We start from the raw sequence: 22,231 nt of genomic DNA, 5'->3' as shown, positions 1-22,231 counted from the left end.
GGGCCCAGCCAAGGCCCTGGGGCATGCCCAGGCAGAGTGACAGAAGGGGAGGGAAAGAGGCCAGCGGGAGGAAAGGGAGGTCATGTGAGGTTGTGGAGGAGGAGGAGGAGGCTACTCATAATCTCTGTGAACACCTGTTACTCCCAGAGCCAGGATAGGCTCTGAGAAGTGAAAGAACACCATGAACAAAGTCTTCAGATGGGGCCTTTAAGAAGCTCAGCCAGTGTGAGGTCACCCTCACCGAGACACTCAGTGGCAGCTCCAGCCACTGCACAGCCCTCTGCAGTGATGGGGACAGGGCGAGGGCAGCCAGAGCCTTCCCACCCAACAGCCCCCCAGGAGCCTGTGCTTCCCACACCAACTACACCCCCGTTCTGCCACCTCTGCGGCCGGTGCCAGGGACCGAGTGGACCTGCAGAGCCACGTCTGTTCCTCTGTCTGTCGACCACAGCCAGTGCCCAGCAATTCAGGAGGCCTAGTGGGCGAGGGAGGCTGGGGAAAGGACTGGAGGGTGGGAGGAGGACCTTGGCCACAGGAAATAAGGGGCCTGCAAGCGGCTGGGGCGCCCCAAAGCAAAGGCATTTGCCTCAGGCCTTTGCTGCAGTATTTTTTACAGTGGCTAAAGAGGAAAGGGGAGGGCAGAGGGGAGGCAGCAGGGAGAGGAAGGAGGTGGGGGGAGAGGGCTGGGGCAGGGCAGAGGGAAAAGAAGGCCCCAGTTTATATTTATGTACATTTTTAGAGCAGCTTTAGGTTCACAGCAAAATTAGAGGAAGGTTACAGAAATTTCCCGTATGTCTTTGCTCCACCCCAGTCTCCCCCATTATCAACATCCCCCACCAGGGGGTACAGCTGTTAACACTTGATGAATCCACATTGACATGTCATCATCACAGAGGTTGTCATTATCACAGAGGTTTTTTTTTTTTTTTTTTTGGAGACAGGGTCTGACTCTGTCACCCAGGCTAGAGTGCAGTGGCACAATCATAGCTCACTGCAGTCTTCAACTCCTGGGTTCAAGGGATCCTCCTGCTTTAGCCTCTGAAGTAGCTGGGATTACAGGCGTGCGCCATCACACCTAGCCGATTTTTGTATTTTTAGTAGAGACGGGGTTTCACCATGTTGGCCAGGCGGGTCTCAAATGCCTGAGCTCAAGGGATCTGCCCGCCTCAGCTTCCCAAAGTGCTGGGATTACAGGCATGAGCCACCGTGCCCAGCCTCAAACTTTATTTTTTCAAAATTGGCAAAAAAACCCCACAAAAAACCTTATTTCCTGGCTCTGTCTCTTCCAAAGCCCTAGCAGTAAAGAAATCCCAGGAGCAAGCGCCACCCCTGGTGACCAGATTGGGGTCTCTAAACACCGTATTCACACCGAGTGCACCCTGGTGAGAAGGTTGGGCTGGGTCCGCAACAGGAAATGCCAGGGAGGGGCTGGAGCCTGCAGCATACTGGCAGCTGCAAGTAAGGAAGGTGCCCAAGACCCAAGGCTTGTGTCAAAGGACTACAGAGGTCAACCTGAGGCCACCTCTGGGCAAAGAAGACAAGCTGGGCATGAAAAAGCAAGCCTGCCATTGACAGACCTCAGTTCACCAGGCAGCCCAGCAAACACTCTCCACCCCCTTCTGCCCTGTCACTGGCCCTTGCCAGGGCACTAACTCATTGTTCTGAAAACTGTTAAGAGGTGAAAACAGGCATTTTCCCTTCTTTTCTGTGAAAATAGTATTTCAGGGTAATCAAATAGACGATGAGGAAGATTCCTTTATAGGATTCCAGCTACTAAATGCAGTGGGAATAATAGAATTCAAAAAATCACCATTTTACACCCTTAAGGAAGTAGTAGGTCCAGGCAATTATCAACAGCTGTTCAAAAGCCATTAAATAGGCTGGACGCAGTGGCTCACACCTGTAATCCCAGTACTTCGGAAGGCTGAGGCGGGAAGATCCCTTGAGCCCAGCCTGGACATTAGTGAGACCTCATCTCTACAAAAAGTTGAAAAATTATCTGGGCATGGCGGTACATAACCTGTAGTTCCAGCTACTCAGGAGGCTGAGGAGGAAGGATCACCCAAGCCCAGGAGGTTGAGGCTGCAGTGAGCCCTGATTGCATCACTGCACTCCAACCTGGGCGACAGAGCAAGACCATCTCAAAAAAAAAAAAAAAAAGACCCACAAATGAAACAAAAAACCACAGAAACCCAAAAACCTTTTAGATAAAAGAGCAACGCATCAGGCTGACGAAACCTAAACCTGCTGGTCAATCCTAGTGTCAACAAAGGGGCCCAGCAGACATCCCGTGCATGCAGACCGACGCAGCCTAGGAAGACACCTTGAACCTGAATCTGGCTGAGCCTCCACCTGTCCCCAGGAAATACAGGGGAGAGAGGAGCAGATTCAGCACCACACAGAAGCAACCAGCCAATCCAGAACAGGGCCATCCTCTAGGACAAATGACTTTGTTTCTTCAACAAATACTCGGCACGCACACGGGTTGGGAGTGCTGCTGCCGACTTGGGGAGACATAAGAGGTGCCTCAGCCAAGGGCAACATGGGGAGCAGAGCCAGGCAGGCAGGCTCGGTGGGCTCAGGACCCACTAGTTTCACACTGCACAGCCATGGGACAGCAGGGCCCATTTCCCATGACTTTGTCAAGAAGGTATTCATTAAGAGAAGAACTGACACCAGGCCTGGAGTCCTCCTAGCTGCCCTCACCCAACCCGACCACATGTGAGGGGCACAGGCCAGCACTGCCAGCATGTCACTGAATGAATGAAGGAATGAATGAAGGAATATATGAAGGGACAAAGGGGGCCCAAGCCCCAAGGCAACAAGAAGACTCCCCTGCAGCTCCAACATTCACACTGAGAAACCAAGACTTCTTGGGAAACTGGTTTAATAAGGACAATTCCAGAGGGGCCTGGCTGTGGCCAAAGCTGTGCCAAACGGTTAGGATCCAGAGCTAAAGGCACTTCTTGCCACCTGAGACCATGGGCCAGGCTCCGCACGCTATCTCCACCACCACAGTCATGAGAGCCAAGTGAGACTGGCCTGTGGCCTGGGGCTCTGCAGCTGCCCAGCTCCACCTCTGGCATTTACTGGTCTCATCCTGAGAGGCACTGGGTGCCCACTCACTGGCTGGATGCTGGGCTGGTTCATGGGTAGCAGAGCCAGGGCATACCCTTTGGGGATGTCCCTAAGCCCTCAGGACCAGAGGCAGCACCAAGCAGCATGTCACAGCCAGTGCTAGGGTCAGCTGCACCCTTTGATGGGACTCCAGCTCTCCTCGGAGGGCCTCCTAGGGCCATTCCGGGCACTGTGGGTGGCAATGGGGAGCCCTGGCTCCCCCATTAGGCCAGACACTAGTCTGGCCGGGTCAGGAAGGCCCAGCCTTGGGCCCTGTCACACATAGTCCAGAATCTCTGTCTCCATCTCGTTTTCACTGCCGTCGGATGGCTTGAAGTCCTCCTCCTCTTCTTCCTCCTCCTCATCCTCCTCCTCGTCTTCCCCAGAATCGTACGTCAGCTGCTCTTTCCCGCCGTCAGCCTTGGCTGAGCTGGAAAAGAGAGCTGGGGCCGGAGGAGACAAGGCCATGGGTGTCCCATGCAGGCTGCCGGGTGGCCCCAGAAAGGCCACCAGGCTCTGGGGAGCCTGTTTACTACTATGAGGGTCCGAGCTCGAGCTCTGAAGAAGCTGGTGGGTAAGTATGGGGTGGAGGCCCCCAGGGAAGCTGTAGTTTGACGGGCAGCCAGGGGAATCCTGCAGCAGGGGAGCCATGAGCAGCTTCAAGGGCCCATGGACCCTCGAGAGTGAACACGCCATTTTCTCTGGGAAAGGGTCCACACCCTTGATTAGATTCCCAAAGGGGGCTGAATCTGGGTTCCAAGCAAGACCAAGAACCCCTGCTTCGGTCAGATCTGTGGGGCGTGGCTGGGTTCAGGATGCCTCCTCCCCAAGCCTGGGAGGAGTTCCCTGAGACAGGGTGCCTCTTATGACTCCCCCCAGCCTTGTCAGACCCACAGCCTGGCAGGTGTTGCCCCCTTCACTTTCCCTGCAGCTGGCCCTCGCTCCTGCCAGGGCTGCCTGGTTCCAGGAAGGGGCTGGGCCACACAGAACAGTAAGAAGACAGAGGCAGAGCCTGTGCATGCACAGCTGAAAGACGTGGGCTGGTGTGAGGGCGTCAGGTGGAGGCCCCGATGGCAGTGCCAGGCTGCTGCACCCGGCCCCTCTGGGCTTGTCTACTGCCCCAGACCGCAGGGCTCAGGGCCTCAGCTGAGGCAGCCTCTGGGCAGCTGGGGTGATGCCAGCACCTGGGCTGGGCTCTGGCTCACAATGTCCCCCTCCCACCAGGGCCAGAGGCAAGATGATGCCACCTTGGTGCCATTTCCCAGGAGTGGGTCCCCTTAGGGACACCTCTGTCTCAAAGGAGATCCCCAGGCATCCTGGATCCCCTTTACCCCAGGCGGCTCTTACCAGGCCTCTTGGAGCGGATGGTCTGCCGGATCATGAGGGACATGGTGTCCCTGAGCTCGTCGCTGGTCTTGGGGAGGCACCACCCATCCCGTTCTGTGCAGCAATTCTCTGCCCCGTCATTGCGGTGAATGATCTTCTGCAACCTGGGGGTGGGGAGAGGGTTGGGACATAAAGTCCCGGGGTGGGTCTCTGCTAAGCCATGCCAGTGTCGGTTTTTGCCGGAGGCAGAGCTGTACTGAGAAAGGCAGCTCCGTGAGCGAAGTCTACAGAGAGGAACCGGAAACACAAGCTGTGTGCTCCCAGCTGGGGCCCTAAACCTGTGTGCTCCCTGGACCCCCTCACACATGGGAAGCTCGCCGTGTTACCACTGCACGTGCTTCTGGTGAACCATGGCTTTCAGCAGATTTCAGATGTATTTGATGGGTTCCCATCTCCTCCCATCCCAGTGAGTGCCCTTTCCCTGCAATTCTTTAAACATCACTGAGAACAAGTTGATAAAAGGTTTCTGGGATCTGGCAGGTCCTGGGATTGAGAACCACCTCACGGGGCCTTTATGTGGACAGTGGAAGAGGAGCAAGGATGTTAACAGTAAGAACTGTCTCTGCACAGCTTGGAGCCATGGCTTTCTATAGGGCACCGCCTCTACGAGGGCCACCAGCATGCCAGGGCTCTCGGCAGCACCAAACTCCCAGACAGGCGAGTGCTCTTGCCGGAGATGAAGGCCGATGTGAAGTGGGAGAGTGGCAGAGACCACTTTGGTCCCTGGGTCCCACAGGCCCCCCTCAGTGTCTCAGGGCCCCTCCCATACGTACTCTTCCACATTCAAGTCGCATAACTGGTAGAACATCTGCCGATAGGGTGGCAGGGCCCCTTCCCGGAAGATGTAGACAGAGTCCTGGTGGAAAAGGGGGAGAGAGACAGGGAAGGTTAGCCAGGGCCCTGGGGCTGCCCATGTTGGAGACTCCATGTAGGCTCCCATGGGGTCTCTCCAGGGAGCTGGCTGGTCACCAGGACCAGGTTGGGCAGACAGGCTGGAAGGCCAGGGAGGAGTTGGGGAAAAAACAAGGTCCAACTCCCCAGGAGGCTCTGGGAGAGGCAGAGGAGCACGCAGGCCCTCCCAGGGCCACTGGCAACGGTGAGCCCACCTGCGCCGCAGGCCATGGCATGGGGCCGGCACTAGCCTTGTGCCAGGCTCTGCTCTCTGTGCCCTCCTGCCCTCTGACCTTATCCCTCACCCACTGGTGCTAATTTGTCACCCTATGTCCCCCTATGGGCTGCCCTGACATCTTTTCTGGGGAAAGCAGGGCTTAGTGAGTATTTACTCTCTCCTTTCCGTACCCAGCCGTGTAGTTCTAGAGGTAAGGATAATGGCCTCCTAGGAGAGGCCTCGAGAAGGAAGGCCGCACAGACTGTGGCATGATCGTCCCTCACTGGGAAGACAGCAAAGGTCTGGAAAACCTAGGAAGTAGGCAGGGGCCCCGGACACTGGGGCACAGCGAGTCCCTCGCATCACCTATCTCTGCTGCACTCATCTCTGCCACCCACTCCCTTGGCAGGTGATTCCACCGTGCGGGATGCCCCCTTCTCGGCTGCCCCCAGGACTGTGGAGCGGCTTGCGGGAGCCTGAATGTGGGAACAGCTCTGGAAACTGCCAACCCCCGCCGGGCAACCACACTGACGGAAACGTGAGCCGGTGAGGCTCCTGCCACAGCTGCGGCCCACATGGCCTGCTCTGGCTCTGTCCTCCTGTGTGTGCCCAATTCTGATCATTCCGGGAGTGGTCATGTGGCTCAGTGGGGGCCCAGGTTCCCAAAGGACTTGAGAAGGACAGCCACATGCAGCTGCTGGTGCCAGGCTTCCCTGTCGGAGACTTGTCACCACCTCTTCGCCAGATGTCCCCAACACACACAGCCCCGGGGGTTTGCACCCGAGTTCTCACCCTCAGTGTCTGAAGGCTGACCTAAAAGTAGGCAAGGTGCCGAGGCCCCAGTGGGCAGAGCTGCCTTAATCACAGCCTCCCAGGTGTCACCCACAGGGTGCCCAGCCCCAAGAGTGAAGTCCTCCCCTCCATTCCCGGCCTCCCCTGGGAGCCACTCCCCCCTGGGGCTCAGGGGCGCCCACCTTGAGCTTGTACTTGCTGGAAGCTGGTTTCCGAGCACCACTTGTCCCCGATGGGCCCAGGCCCTGCTTCAGGTCATGCATAGTGACAAGCTGGCTGGCTGCGTGGGGACAACAGCAGTGCTTGGCATGTGCAGGGTGGGGAGGAGGTGTCTCTCCCAACCACCATGCCCTGCCCTCCTGCCAGCCCACCCTCTCCTAGGGGAGGAATGACCGGCAGAACCCTGGAGTGACCCCCAGGAACCACCTCCCCATCTGGGTCCAGGTGCCCCGCCTTCCTTGGCAAATCACTCATGACCCACAAAAGGCGCCTGGCACGCTTACGTGTCTTCTTGACGGTGATGGGGAGGCTGTAGTTGTAGGTGCTGCGCTTTGCTTTGACTGGCAAGTCGCTGGGGGCATAACCTGCAGGCGAGGGCAGGCATGTCAGGTGGGCGGGCACAGGGCCCGTCGGCACACAACGCTGGCTTCACACCGGAGATGGGACTTGGGTCCATGGGGCCAGCTCCTGAGAGGGCAACCCCAGGCTGCCAAGCACGCCACTGTGGTCACCAACACATCTCAGCACTTCCCAGGCAGGGTGGGCACTGATGCTCTCGCAAGTGCCTGGCCTGCATCACAGGATCATAGGGCACGTGGAGTCACTTAATGAGGGACTGTGGTTCAGAAACGGGCGGTCAGCGGTGGGGCCAGCACAGAACTAGGGCTTTCGTTTCCACGCCATTCTGCATTCAAGAGTCTCAGCAACGGGGGCAAAAGGTTTTTTTATTCTTTCCAAATGAAAAGATTCTTACTACAAAAGAGAATGCTAGAAACTGAGAGAGAAACTGAAAGAGAGAAAGGCAGGAGGCAAAGCTTTCAGGAGTTTTTACCGTGTTTCATTCCACAACGGATTCGGAAATCGAGGACTTGATAAATCTTGGCATCTGGGTTTTTTCGGGGGTCATACCCAAATCGAATCCACAGGCTGCGCCAGGGGCCTGTTATCTGGGACAGAAAAGGGGGGAAAAATGTGAGGTGAGGTGAAGACCCAGGTCCCTGGACAGGGCGGAGCCTACACCGAGGCAGCAGAAGAGCTCAGGAGCTGGGGACAGGGCTCTGGATGCCCAGCCCTGCTCTGCCATGTGCAGGTCCTGTCACCTTGGTGAGGGCACGTGGCCTTTCCAAACCTTGGTCTTCCTGTCAGATGGAGGGAACAGGAGCACCCTTTCCTGTGGGTTTTTTTGTTTTTTTGAGAGGGGGTCTCACTCTGTTGCCCAGGCTGAGTGCAGTGGCACAATCACGGTTCACTGCGGCCTCAACCTCCTGGGCTCAAGCGATCCTCCTACCTCAGCCTCCCAAGTAGCTGGGACTACAGGCATGAGCCACCTCACCCAGCTAATTTTTAATTTTTTTGTAGAGATGGGGTCTCATTATGTTGCGCTGGCTGGTCTCCAACTCCTGGATGCAAGCGATTCTCCCGCTTAAGCCTCCCAAAGTACCGGGATTCTAGGCGTGAGCCATCGTGCCTGGCCTCCTGTGGTTTTTCAGAGGATTAAATGAGATAGCGCCCGTGGAGCCTTTACCACGGTTCCTGGCACATATTAAGGGTCCAATGTTACTACTGGCCTAATCGATGAGAATTCTTCTGTCCCCAGACGGAGATTTGAATGGCTTATGTCTAAAAAGCCAATGCCAGCCAGGCGCAGTGGCTCTCGCCTATAATCCCAGCACTTTGGGAGGCCGAGGCAGGCGGATCACTTGAGGTTAGGAGTTCGAGACCAGCCTGACCAACATGGCGAAACCCCATCTCTACTAAAAATGCAAAAAGAGAAAATTAGCTGGGCATGGTGGCGTGCGCCTGTACTCCCAGCTACTTAGGAGGCTGAGGCAGGAGAATCACTTGAATCCCAGAGGCAGAGGTTGCAGTGAGCAGAGATCACACCACTGCACTCCAGCCTGGGAGACAGAGTGAGGCTTCATCTCAAAATAAATAAGTAAAATAAAATAAAATAAAATAAAATAAAATAAAATAAAATAAAATAAAATGCCAACACCAAGCAGCACAGGTGGCTCTCCTGAGCCGCAAGTCCAACAAGGCAGAAGAAATGAGTCTTTCTTGTGTCCTACTGCCTGTTGCAGACCCTCACGGTCATGTCTTACGCTGGCCTTCCCTAATGCTTTGTGAGGCCTGGCAGCGGGGAGGATCCCTTTCCCACTAGCACCTTTGGGAACCTCAGTAATGACATCCATCTTTACATGCTTGTGGATCAAAGGTGGATCTGCCTCCCACTGAACCCCGCTCAACACAGGTAGAGGACGACATGGGGCCGCTGGGTTCTGCAGCCCAACAGGCTGTGAAGGGCGCCCTGGACTCAGGGAGCTGAAACTTTTCTAGCTGGCTTTAATAAGCTGTCTTAGGGATGCTAGGATCAGGGGGCCAGGACAGGGGGGAAGGAAGGATGGGGGTGCCAGGACAGGGGAGGTGCTAGATTGGGGGTAGGGCAGGAAGGATGAGGGCCAGGAGGGTGGGTAGGAAGAATGGGCCAGGATAGGGGTGGGGCAGGAAGGACGGGGAGCCAGGATAGGGGGTTGGCTGCTCTTACTATGGCTCTAAGACATCACAGCAGGGACCAGGGACCATATGGGTGGGAACCAAGGCAGGTGGGTGGGCAGCTGACACTTACCATGTAATAGGCTATGAAGGGAAGCAAGACCTTGAGCTTGTCTGGGTGGACGCTGATGTTGGCCTTGACAGCGTTCCGGGACCAGATGGGACGGATGTCAAACAGCTGGGGAGGCCAAGGGCAGAGGCTGCGATGAGCACCAGCAGCTTCCACCCTTCTGCCCTGAACTCCCAACATGGTCTGGGCCCCAGTGGCCCCTCCAGAGAGGAGCTGGTAGAGGACAGGGGCTGGACACACAGGGCGTGCCCCTAGGACCTGCTGCCCTCACTAATTCATCCCTTCCCTCAGAAGCCTGGGCTGCACGCCCAGCCTATGCCAAGTGCAGTTGTGGGGCTGGGTCTCTCAAACAACAAGAGACATGGTCGCTGTCCTCATATGGCCCACAGCGCGGTGGGGAGCAGGGCTCAGGGGGCACGTGCTAGAGTCCCAGGGTCCCCATGCTGCTCCAGTCTACAGAACAGGTGCCTGAGGTGGGACATCGTCAGGGCTGAAAGGGACAGCCTGGCCTGGGGAGGACTGCAAAGGTCAGTGTGGCCAGAGTGTAGAGGGCCAGGGGGCTGGGGCAGCGGGCGTCACAAGCCAATTCAGGTCAGGAATGTGGGCTGTGCCTGGTGGGCAATAAGGAGCCACTGACAGTGTGCCCCAGTGACTGCTGGAAATCAACAAGAAATCCACGTGGTCTCCCACAGGCACACTGCGTAAGGGAAGAGCCGGGCTCCAGGTGGCAGTGGCCTCACTGTGAACCTGATGCTCATGCCAGTGGGGACGCAGGACTCCACGGCACCCACAAGCCCAAGGAAGGCGGGCTGCCTGGAAGCACAGTTCCAGTTCTAACGGTAAGAAAGTGCTGGGCCTGGCACACTAGGTGCCCCACTGGGTTTGCTGCAATGAGTGAATGGATGAATAAGAGCTCAGCGGATCCCAGAGCTCCATGTTTAGGTCACATTTGAACAATGCACGCATATTTTTCTTAAGAACTCTAAGAAGCATTTTCAACCTCAGGAATGTAGAACTTATACCCACACAGCCTTTAGACATGGCATCTGAAGGTGAGAAGTTCCCATGCACTAACGAATGGGTAAAGGTCAGTGCAGCCAACCCCACAGCCAGGAACAGGGAGCAGCTGGGTAAACATGGGAAGCCAACAGAGAGGCTGGAGCCACCGGGGCCGGGCGCAGCGCAGGACTTGCCTTCCTCAGCTCCTCCTCCACCTTCCGGTCCACTGGGTTAGTGCAGACTCTCCTCCACGTCTGGGCTGCAGCCTCCAGCGGCTGCTTGGGCACCTCCTCATCCTCAAAGTTGACAAAGATGGCATTGTGGGGGCGCCGGGCCCTGCTCAGGCCAATCAGATTCTCGCCTGAGATGGGGGGATTGTTGTAGCCTTCCCTGGGGACAGAGAGTACAGGTGAGAACACGGGCACTAAGGCCATCCCAGGCACCCACTGGGCCAGACCAGGCAGGGAGCCCAGGAGCCCGGCAAGGCCCGCAGCCACCGTGTGCCTCTCTCTGGACATCTGTGCTGGGAAAGGACCCCAGAGTTGGCTGCTAAAGGAACCTCTATTCACAGAGGACGAGACGCGGCCACAACTGCCTATGACAACTCAGAGAAACCCTGGGGCCTGCGGCTCTCAAACTGGGGAAAGGCCAAAAGGTCCTCGAGGCTGGAGTGCAGGAAAGGGCACCTGTCATGGGGCTGGTGGCCCCAAAAGTGCACTGAGTCAGGCGCAGCACTGTCCAGCCAGTGAAAAACTGGACAGTCTAATGTCCAGCAGCTGGCAATGGTGAAATCACCCAGCACAGCTGCATGAGAGAACGCAATCTGCTGTCAAAACAGGGACAAAAGCTGCACTCATTCACATCTGCTTACATGCGAGTCACTTATTTAATGCTCAAACTAATCCTACAGAGAAGGGACCATTTTCTAATGAAGCAACTGAAACCATAGGGACTGGGAAACTTGCCCAGAGACAGAGCTCCTGGGAAGGAGGTGGGACTCCCATCGAGGAGCCTGGCTGCAAAGGTCCCATCACACACTTGTCCTGCCACCCAACAGAGCATGACTCTGGCTCACAAGCATCTCAACCACATGTAGGTGAATGAACAAAGAACCTCACCAAATGGCATTGTCATGAAACACAGGGGTTAAAGCCAAGGGTTCCATTTGTCCAAACACATAGAATGCCCAACACCAAGGGGGAACCCCGATGTCAACTATGGACACTGGGTGACGATGTGTCAGCATAGGTTCATCCACTGTTAACAAGTGCCCCCACTCTACTGAGATGTTGATAATGGGGGAGGCTGTGTGTGGGGGCGGCTAGGGGGCATATGAGAAATCGCTGTGCCTTCTTATTTTGCTGTGATTCTAAAATTGCTCTAAAAAAATAAAGTCTTAAAACATATACTCACACATACAAAGCAAAGATTCTAGAATATTTCTGTGTGTTGGCACAGAACACCCTTAGGTAGGTATTTCTCAAAATATTTGTAGTGGTTATGTCTTTAAGGTTGGACACCAAACTTACACAAAAGAAGGCAGGCCAGTGTAAAGAACCCCCAGGAGCCCGTTACCAGCTTCAACAATGATCACCACGTGGTTAACTGCATTTCATTTGAACCTCCATCCAACCCACTATTTTGAAGTACATTTTAAAGTAGGTCCCGGACATCATTGAATTCATTCGGGTGATTATTACCTTTTAAAATTTGTTTCCATTTTACCTTAGTTTTCTACATGAGTACATACCATCTGCACACTTACAAAGAATAACAGTATTTTCACATTGTGAAACAAAACTAGAAAGACGGGATCAAGTCTGGGCCTTCTTTTAAAAGTGCCTGCGTTAGAAACCGCACAGGACAGGTCAGCACTATCCCGTTTTCAAAGATGTCCCCAAGGAAAACCGGGTGGCCACCTGCAAGAGCAGCCCGCCTGTGCCCAACCCTGTAGGGAGAGGCTGCGGCAGCCTCGGCTGCACCCCTAGCCTGCTCCCCATGGCGGCCTCAGGCTGTGGTCTGTGTCACCATGATTCTAAGTAGGTGGGGAACTGCTGGCAGGGGTCGAAGGGTGCTGATGGCAAAGTCAACAGGACCACCTTGGAGAGTCCCTGAGGAACAGGAGGGACCCACCATCCTCCAGTTAGGAGGACCCCGTCAGGCCACCCAGCAGACTCTGCTTGCCCACCTGGTTTGTGGGAAGCTCAATCTCCCCAGGAAGGGGCCAAGGGGGCAGTGGCTAGGTTTCCTCCCTGCCAGTCCTCATGCACCCAGCAACGTCAGCAGGGTAGGAGAATCGACAGCAGCCCTGGGAGAAAATGCAGGTTCTTTCCAGGTGCTGGAAACTGATAAACCACATGTGGAGGGAGAGGGGCCTTGGGGGCCGAGGGCAGCTGGCCCTCCTCCCTCATTTTACCCCAGGGGCTTGAAACAGCTTCCCACTGGCCCGCAGGGCAGAGCAGGGACTCAGATGCTGCTGCCATCTAGTGCCAGGGGCGGCAGTGCTGACAAGTGCCGTTTTCTTTTTTTTGAGATGGAGTTTCACTCTTGTTGCCCAGGCTGGAGTGCAATGGCACGATCTCAGCTCACCTCAACCTCCACCTCCCGGATTCAAGAGATTCTCCTGCCTCAGCCCCCCAAGTAGCTGGGATTACAGGCATGCGCCACCACGCCTGGCTAATTTTTTGTATTATTATTTTTTGAGATGGAGTCTCGCTCTGTCGCCCAGGCTGGAGTGCAGTGGCGCGATCTCGGCTCACTGCAAGCTCTGCCTCCCGGGTTCACGCCATTCTCCTGCCTCAGCCTCCCGAGTAGCTGGGACTACAGGCACCCACCACCACACCCGGCTAATTTTTTTGTATTTTTAGTAGAGATGGGGTTTCACTGTTAGCCAGGATGGTCTTGATCTGACCTCAGGTGATCCACCTGCCTCGGCCTCCCAAAGTGCTGGGATTACAGGTGTGAGCCACTGTGCCCAGCCTGTTTTCTTTTATGTATTTTTGTTTCTGACAAGAGTATGCTGCTTGTGGTGAAGAAAAAACAAACCAAAAAACCACTTTTTTTTTTTTAAAACACGGTCCCACTCTGTCACCCAGGCTGGAGTGCAGTGGCACAATGATAGCTCACTGCAGCATTGACCTCCCAGGCTCAGGCCATCCTCCCATCTCAACTTCCCAAGTAGCTGGGACCACAGGCACACGTGCCACCACACTCGGGTAATTTTTAAAAATTTTTTGTAGACACAGGGTCTCACTATGTTGCTCAGGCTGTTCTCAAACTTCTGGGCTCAAGCAATCCTCCCACACCTCAGCCTCTCAAAGTGCTGGAATTACAGGCATGAGCCACTATGCCTGGCCAATAAGTAACTTTAAAAAATAGGCTGAGTGCAGTGGCTTACGCCTGTAATCCCAGCACTTTGGGAGGCTGAGGCAGGCGGATCATCTGAGGTCAGGAGTTTGAGACCAGCCTGGTCAACATGGTGAAACCCTGTCTCTACTAAAAATACAAAAGTTAGCTGGGCATGGTGGTGTGCACCTGTAATCCCAGCTACTTGGGAGGCTGAGGCAGGAGAATCACTTGAACCTGGGAGGCAGAAGTTGCAGTGAGCCGAGATCACGCCACTGCATTCCAGCGTGGGCGACAAGAGGGAAATTCCGTCTCCAAAAAAAAAAAAAAAGGATCATGTCACCCCTGCTTCAAACTCTTATAGTGAATACAATATACTTACAGAAAATGGTATCATTCTATGTGCAAAAGTTTTCTGCAGGGAGGCAAAGTGACTTGATTCTTTTTAGTTAATACATTTCCACAATGTTTTGTTTTTTTTTCTAACAGGTACAATTTATTCTTACAATCAGAAAAAAGTAGGGGGTGGTGGTGGTAGGGGATGTTACAGACTAGGGGACAGCAACCAAAAGCAACATGTGTGGCCCTTGTTTGGCTCCTGAGTGGCTTTTGAGACAATCAGGAAAAAGTGAACAAGGACTGGTTGTGGGTGATGTTGGGGAGTGCTATTAATTCTGTTGGGTAGGAGACTGGTATTGCAGGTCTGTCTGAAACACGAGTCTTCCCTGTCGGAGATCTGCACTGCTTGTTTCTGAAGGCAGCACTGTGCCACTGGGGGTGGAGAGGAGCAGAATGTTGCTCACTGGATGCTCCTGATGGGCACGTGGGGGCTACTAGACAATTCGATTCTCTCCACTTTGAGGTGTGTTTGAACCTTTCTGCAATGCTTTTCTGGAGGCAGAGAATAACACACTCTCTCCTGAGGATGAAGCCTAGGCACTGGTCTTCAATCCCCACCCCCATTCCCTGGCTCACCTGCTCCGGGGCACAGCAGCCTCCCCAGCCTTCCTTCGCATGCGCCAATCCCCTGGTCTGGAAAGTTCTCCCTGGATCTTCACCTGGCTGGCTCTGTCTCAGCTCCAGATGTCAGCTCCTCTGAGGGCCCTCGCTGCTACCTGTAGCCCTGGCCCACTGCCTTCCACCAGTGCGGCCCACTCCCCATGATCTCCTTTAAGGCTCCCAGCCATGTACTCATGCTCCGTCCAGCTCCCCGCCCCTGCACTGCACCCCAGCTGCTGTGTTGTCCGTGGGCACCAGGCTCCAGGGAGTGCCCTGGGCCACCACAGGTGCTCAGTCAGGACATAAAGGAAATACGTAATGAGGAATGAGAAAGCCCTCCCACCCCTTCAAAGAAAACTGCTCTGAGCCCCAAATCTTCCAGACTTTTCTAGGCTTCTGTTATCACAACACCATTTACTTCTATTCCACAGAATCTGGTCTTGCACCTGCCTTTCTCATAGAGCAAGGGAGGCACCTGGGCACGGGTCCCATCAGTCCACAGAGTCCACTCTTTTTTCTGTTTGTTTTTTGTTTTGTTTATTGAGACAGGGTTTTGCTCTGTCACCCAGGCTGGAGTGCAGTGGTGTGATCATATTCACTGCAGCCTCAAAGTCCTGGGCTCAACCAATCTTTCCACCTCAGCCTCCCGAGTAGCTAGGGCTATACAGGTGCATGCCACCATGCCCAGCTAACTTTTTTAGTTTTTTTGTAGAGACAGTCTTGCTATATTGCCCAGTCTGGTCTCAAACTTTTGGCCTCAAGTGATCCTCCCGCTTTGGCCTCTCAAATCACTAGAATTACAGGTGTGAGCCACTACACCAAGTCCAAGCCCATTCTCTTGAGGGCTGCATTTTTGGAAGCTTAAAACATGCTATGGAACAATTATTCAACAAACACCATCACCTCTGGCCCAGTTTTCAAAGTCCTTTTCGGGCTGGGCGCTGTGGCTCACGCCTGTAATCCCAGTACTTTGGGAGGCTGAGGTGGGCGGATCACTGGAGGCCAGGAGTTCAAGATCAGCCTGGCCAATGTGGTGAAACCTCACTTCTACTAAAACTACAAAAATAAGCTGGGCGTAGTGGTGGGCACCTGTAGTCCCAGCCATTCAGGAGGCTGAGGCAGGAGAATTGCTTTAACCCAGGAAGCAGAGGTTGCAGCGAGCCAAGATCGCACCACTGCACTCCAGCCTGGGTGGACAGAGCAAGACTCCGCCTTTCAAAAAAAAAAAGGCCCTTTCATTTTGCTCATCTGTTTGCAGTAATCTTGCTCCCCTAAATCTGTGTGCGACCCATGGACACTTGCTGAGTACCTCTCACAGGCCAGGCTCTGTTCTGGGCACCGGGGCTATGACAGAGACCGAAGCAGGCCAAGTTGCTGCCTCTGGGGAGCATCCATTACAATGCAAAGTTTTTTTCCGTGTTGTCTTTTTGTGTGTAATTTTAGAAAGTAGAGCATACAAAAATCAGGACACCGTGGCACTGGGCCACGAGCAAAGCCTGCAGAGTGGGAGACCAGGCGGTGCTGCCGGCGGGACCTGGCGCTGACCCCACGTCTCGGCTTCCTCATGTGTACGATGGGGGGGGTGTCAGGAACCCTGGGGAATTGCTCCCAGGCTGGGGTGAGATGTACTCACAGCGCTGCTGCACAGGGACGTGGAATAACTGGCAGTGTGGCTGGTCAATGTCATTCATCCCCAGTTGGGTATTTTCAAACTTGTTTTCTTCATTTTGTTTTCACAGTATTCAATCTTGGATTTTATATAAAGGAAATCCTATTCTTTTACGTCAATGTATGGCATTTGACAATTTGACTACATTTGACAATGCCCAGGCCTGCCTTTCCAACAGCCGCTGAGGTCTCTATTATGTCGAGAACCTCTGAGTTACAGAATTCATTTCATCTGAATTGCATGTGGGCTTGGGCAGGCTGTGCACACGGGAGGTGTGGTGGGTGGCAGGGGGTGGCGGTGGGTGCACTATGAGTCACGTCCATGTGGCTCTTCAAAGCTCTCAGTGTAGGAGAAACCCACTACTGATGAGAGTGAGCACCTGTCCTGAGGAGAGGCACCATGTTCCGGAGGAGACGCCATAACCAAGTGTAGGGCAGGCGAGAGCTGTGTAGAGTCACAGATGCCTTGCGAAGGATGGCACTGGGCGATGGGCACGGTCGGGGGTTCTCTGAAGCGACCTCCAGCCGCACAGGGCAGACCAGGAAAGGGTAAACAGCTGGGGTGAAGTGGGGCCGAGGCTTGGCAGGTGAGTGTGGCAAAGAGAGGAGGGCAGGGGAGGGACAGATGATAAAGAGGCTGTGAAATCTCTGCCAGGGACAGGGACAGTGAGGCCATGGGGAGCAAAGGAGGTAGGAAAGAGCTGGGGTCAGAGAGTGGGACGTTCCCAGGCGGCTTGCTTAGGTAGTGTCATTACTAGTGACAGCAAGGTCCAGAGACTGGCTGGTCAGCAGTGACCAGGGGATTAAGCCAACGGACATTTCTCAGCAGGAACCCACATGTCCCACAGTCACGTTCTTTGCACTGTCCTCAGGAGTGAGGCCAACCTGGCGATCACACAGGCCACCACTTACTAAGGCCCTGTTCTGTACTCAGCTCTGTGCTGAGAACTGCATGCACTTTTTAAATTCAATCCCAATACCTCTGTTGGGTAGGTACTACTATGATCCCATTTTCCTTTTTTTTTTTTTTTTTGGAGACAGTCTCACTCTTGTCACCTGGGCTGGAGTGCAGTGGCGTGATCTTGGCTCATTGCAACCTCCACCTCCTGGGTTCAAGCGATTCTCCAACCTCAGCCTCCCGAGTAGCTGGAATTATAGGTGTGCACCACCATGCCCAGTGCGTGAGCCTCCACGCCCGGCCCATCCCATTTTTTCAGGATGGAGAACCGAGGCTGCATGGAGGGGGGCCTTACCGGTGCTGGGTCTCTGGTCGGTAGAAGTAGTCCACCGGGGCGTCCAGCCGGGAGAAGATGGGCGGGGGGATGTAGAGCGGCAGCTCCTGGTGGAAAAAGGCCTCCTTCTCGGGCCGGAGCATGAGCACCTTGTCATACATTGACGTATGCTTGCCGCCTGCTTCCGTATGCACGGCCAAGTACTGGAAGTCAGACATCCCTAGAAAGAGAGGTGGGCAGACGGCAGCCATTGAGTCCAGGAATGGGCAGCTGCCACACACCGACACCCACATCTGCTTAGGGAGGTGCTGAGTGGGCCATGTGGTGGAGGCTGCAGGGTGAGGGTGGCAGGAAAACACACCCTTCCCAAATGCTTCTGCAAAGTTGGCTCGATGCAGTCTAAATCACTTACATATAAATTATTTTGGGGAGGTGGGGAGCTACGTGATAGGTGAGGATGGAGTCCAGGTGAGTGCTTCTTAGATGTTACTTTTAACTGTAATAACTGCAATTACCTTTGCACCAACCTAGTAACATGCATATGAATCTGCCGGGATCTTGCTAAATGCAGGTTCTGACATGGTGCATTTCTACCAAGCTCCCAGGTGAGGCTGATGCTGCCAGTCCAGAGACACACACACTGAGCAGCAAGGTGCTGGTTCAATTCGATGACAAATACGAGGTGTTATGTTTTACGAATCACTTGGGAAACTTTGTCCCAGAAAGAACAGCCCTCTTTGGCGAATGCCATGACCCACCAGAATGACTGCCATTAAAAATGCCCAACCCATAGGACCCCAGGTCCTGCTTCTCCTTCATTTCACTTTCTTCTTCCCCTCTTTTCTTTCTAGCCCTCTTTGCCCTTCTCAATCTTTATACTCTTCAGATTCTGCCTAGAACTGCAGCTGTAACTCAGCCAACTCTAAGGCTTGTTAGTAATATGCCAGGCACCTCCTGTGGGCCAGAGGCTGGCCCATTCACAGGCATTGCCTCCCGGAATCTTCACGAGGGCCTAAGGAACGCAGGCTCTGTAGCCTGCATTGCACAGACAAGGACACTGAGGCTCAGAGAAGCCAAGTCACCTCCCAAAGAAACTGGCAGGGCTCAGGCAGGCACAATGCCAGAGTCTGTCTTTCTCATCCGTCTCCCTTCCTTGCCTTATTGCCTCCTCATTGGGGTTCCTGGTAGGTGGCAAATCTGATTGAGGGCTCCATGAGGGACGTTCAACCTGCTGGGAGTTCAGAGGAGGAGGAGGTCCCAAGTGGCTTCAGGAGCTAGGAGGGCAAGACCAACAGCAGCCGAGACAAGAGAAGGTTCTAAACACTGGTGGGGGAAGGACTGGAGGTCTACTGACCAGTTTTATTTGGTCCCACACAATGGTTTCATTAAAAATTAGGAGATTTCTAGCTTAAGAACGCTGAAGATTGGGCAGCAATGAACCCGCAGTCTCTGGGGAACTGTTGGCTGGAGGGAAGAAAGGCTGCCTCCTGGATGGGGCCTGTGCCCTGCTGTGTCCCCGCAGCCCCTGGGCATATCCTGGCCCCCTCCACTGGTGCAGATGACCCACACAGCTCCTGCAGGCAGCTGGGATGGCCCGCCCTGAAATAACCAGACATTGCAAGAGTAGATTTCAGTTACCCTGAAATTTGTAAATGGTGGAGATGATGCCAAGGATCTCCATGTCAAATGTGACCTCGGAGTGGGGCTCAGTGCCCATCATCCCTTTCTGCCGCCTCGTTCTCTTCCTGATGCGGAGCAGCAGGCTGCTGGTACTGAAGCGGTTGGCGCACACTGGGTGGCAGTATGGGTCCTTGGGCCGGAAGTACAGCTCCAGCCTCTTGGTGGGGTCCGCGTAGATCTGTGGCAAGGCCAAAGGAGACAGAGCAAAGCAGTGACAAGCCAAGCAGCCAGTAGGGAGCTGCTCCTCTCTCAATAGAAGCCTGACGGTGATCCAGGAAAGGCCAGGAGGCTCATGTTTCATTCTGGGCTCTTACTTCCCAAAAGGCCCATTTTTTAAACCCATGTATCTTAGTTTTTATCTGGTGGAAAAAATGAGAATCGTCTCCTTCCCTCTAAGTAAATGCCATCATCCATCAAGTGCCTGCTCAGCGTGGGGCATTAGTTGGTCCTTCTGGCAACACTTGAGGCGAGATACTATCACCCTCATCTTTGTAGGGACCAGCCCCACAGGGTCAGTGGGTTTTTCTCCCCGTGTATGGAGACAAGAGATTGTAGAAATAAAGACACAAGACGAAGTGATAAAAGAAAAGACAACTGGGCCCGGGGGACCACTACCACCAAGACGTGGAGACCGGAAGTGGCCCCAAATGTCTGGCTGTGCTGTTATTTATTGGATACAAAGCAAAAGGGGCAGGGTAAAGAGCGTGAGTCATCTCCAATGATAGGTAAGGTCACATGGGTCACATGTCCACTGGACAGGGGGCCCTTCCCTGCCTGGCAGCCGAGGCAGAGAGAGAAGGAGGGGGAGAGAGAGAGACAGCTTATGCCATTATTTCTGCATATCAGAGACTTAGTACTTTCACTAATTTTGCTACTGCTAGCTAAAAGGCAGAGCCAGGTGTACAGGATAGAACATGAAAGTGAACTGGGAGCGTGACCACTGAAGCACAGCATCATAGGGAGACGGTTAGGCCTCCGGATAACTGTGGGCAGGCCTGTCAGGCCCTCCACAAGAGGTGGAGGAGTAGAGTCTTCTCTAAACTCCCCCAGGGAAAGGGAGACCCCTTTTCCCGGTCTGCTAAGTAGCAGGTGTTTTTCCTTGACACTGATGCTACCGCTAGACCACGGTCCCCTTGGCAACAGGTGTCTTCCCAGACACTGGCGTTAGCGCTAGACCAAGGAGCCCTCTGGTGGCCCTGTCCGGGCATAACAGAAGGCTTGCACTCTTGTCTTCTGGTTCTCACCATGTCCCCTCAGCTCCTATCTCTGAATGGCCTGGTTTTTCTTAGGTTATGATTATAGAGCGAGGATTATTATAATACTGGAATAAAGAGTAATTGCTGCAAACTAATGATTAATGATATTCATATATAATCATGTCTATGGTCTAGATGTAGTATAACTCGTTGTTTCATATATTTTATTATACTAGAACAGCTCATGCCCTTGGTCTCTTGCCTCGGCACCTGGGTGGCTTGCCGCCCACAATCTTGGAGGTAACTCAGGCTTGGTGTAGGGTGGAGTGGCTTGTCTAGGGTTACCTACTCTAACAACTACCCACCATAAAGGGTCTTGGTATTCAGTCTCATATGCAAATGTTCCCAGGTCCAAATGAGATTAAATCAATTAGTAACAACCATTTGGGCTCTGACTTGCTGTTACCTCTAGCTTTCCAAGCACATGAAACTGAATACCAACACCCTTTTGGGTCCCTCTCCTTAAAAACCCCAAGAATACCATCTATGTCATACGATTGTTATGATTAAATATGTATAAAGCACAGCTCCTGGTGCCTAACTCATGGTAGACATTCAATATGTGCCACTTACATATGAATGAATACTTGCCCGATGCTGCGTCACAACAAGCATTGGATGTGTGCATATGAAAGCACCAACGTGAACTGGGACAAGGTCACCCACGTGCTGGTGAGCTGGCTCCCAACACCCGGGACAGGGTCTGGCCCTTAGGAAGCGATCAGGAACTATCTCAGGAGAGAATGAAGAAGACTTGGTCCTCAGGAATCTCCTCCTCATGAAACACACACCTCTGAGTCCTGATGGGGTGGGAATGAACCCAAACGTAGGCCTGGCACAGGGGAGGTGCTCAAGAAACATGAGAAGAGTGAACGGGTAAGGAAGGTCCCTTCCCAAAGTGCTCACACTGTAGCTGGGTACAGATAATCCCTGAGGTTAGCGAGAGTAGGGAGTCTGTCAAAGCCATAAATCAAGTGAATAATATAAAACAAGAAAACGTGGTTAACTGGGGCTCTACTGGCAGCCTGTGCTTAATGAATTCAGGGCTTTTCCATATTCGTAAAGGATGAGGAAGCAGGAGGTAAAAGTTCAGACTCTAGAGCAAAGCATGAGTTCAAATCCCCTTGCACCACATAGATGTCTGACCTAAACTTTCTTGTGTCTTTATCTGAAAAATGTGAAAAAAATGGCATCTAACTCACTAGATTGCTGTACTCAATCATGCATTTGACAAGTATTTACAGAACTAGGCAGTGTTATGGATGTTAGGAACAGAGAACTGGGCCAGGCATGGTGGCTCATTTAGCAAGATCCCGGCAGATTCATATGCATGTATTCCAGCCTTTTGGGAAGCCAAGGCGGGTGGATCGCTTGAGTCCAGGAGTTGGAGACCATCCTGGGCAACTTAGGGAGACCTCATTTCTACAAAAAATACCAAAAACTAGCTGGGTGTGGTGGTGCATGCCTACAGTCCCAGCTACCTGGCAGGGTGAGGTGAGAAGATCACCCAAGCCTAGGAGGTTGAGGCTGCAGTGAGCCATGATTGCTCCACTGCACTCCAGCCTTGGTGACAGAATGAAACTCTGTCTCAAAAAATAAAAAAATAAAAATAAAGAAATACAGAAGTGAACAAAAGAAGTCCCCACTCTCATGGAGTTGATAGTCTTAGGGCCAAGAGGCCGAGAGACAGTAATTTTTTTTCCTTTTTTCTTAAATGTTTTATATTTATAAGCCTTTGTCAGAATAAACATTTTAAAACATTTTCAGATTGGAATTAACAGGATGAGGAGGCAGATAATTGCCAGTG

The 22,231-nt window shown here is 53.5% G+C and overlaps 2 protein-coding genes across 2 annotated transcripts in view; one reads left to right on the top strand and one right to left on the bottom strand.

Moving 5' to 3' along the window:
• The first annotated feature begins 2 nt into the window (after positions 1-2).
• LOC101177410 lies at positions 3-2,725 on the top strand. The gene is given in 3 exon segments (XM_012508701.2): positions 3-458; positions 460-603; positions 2,651-2,725. Coding segments are annotated over 3 exon segments (654 nt in total). The 5' UTR covers positions 3-23.
• Positions 2,726-2,870: 145 nt separating this feature from the next.
• GTF3C5 (general transcription factor IIIC subunit 5) overlaps positions 2,871-22,231 on the bottom strand; it is a 28,425-nt gene continuing 9,064 nt past the window's right edge. Inside the window, exons 2-11 of the mRNA XM_030818098.1 lie at positions 19,127-19,346; positions 17,510-17,708; positions 10,439-10,634; positions 9,249-9,353; positions 7,455-7,569; positions 6,907-6,987; positions 6,586-6,683; positions 5,277-5,359; positions 4,465-4,607; positions 2,871-3,560 (exon numbers count right to left, since the gene is read on the bottom strand). Coding sequence (XP_030673958.1) covers positions 3,394-3,560; positions 4,465-4,607; positions 5,277-5,359; positions 6,586-6,683; positions 6,907-6,987; positions 7,455-7,569; positions 9,249-9,353; positions 10,439-10,634; positions 17,510-17,708; positions 19,127-19,346 — 1,407 coding nt within the window. The 3' untranslated portion in view covers positions 2,871-3,393. The remainder of the gene's footprint in view (positions 3,561-4,464; positions 4,608-5,276; positions 5,360-6,585; positions 6,684-6,906; positions 6,988-7,454; positions 7,570-9,248; positions 9,354-10,438; positions 10,635-17,509; positions 17,709-19,126; positions 19,347-22,231) is intronic.

This window comes from Nomascus leucogenys, chromosome 8 (genome assembly GCF_006542625.1).
Source record: "Nomascus leucogenys isolate Asia chromosome 8, Asia_NLE_v1, whole genome shotgun sequence".
Classification (NCBI taxonomy): domain Eukaryota; kingdom Metazoa; phylum Chordata; class Mammalia; order Primates; family Hylobatidae; genus Nomascus; species Nomascus leucogenys.
Note: the sequence above shows the minus strand (reverse complement) of the source record. Positions and strands in the feature narration are given on the sequence as shown.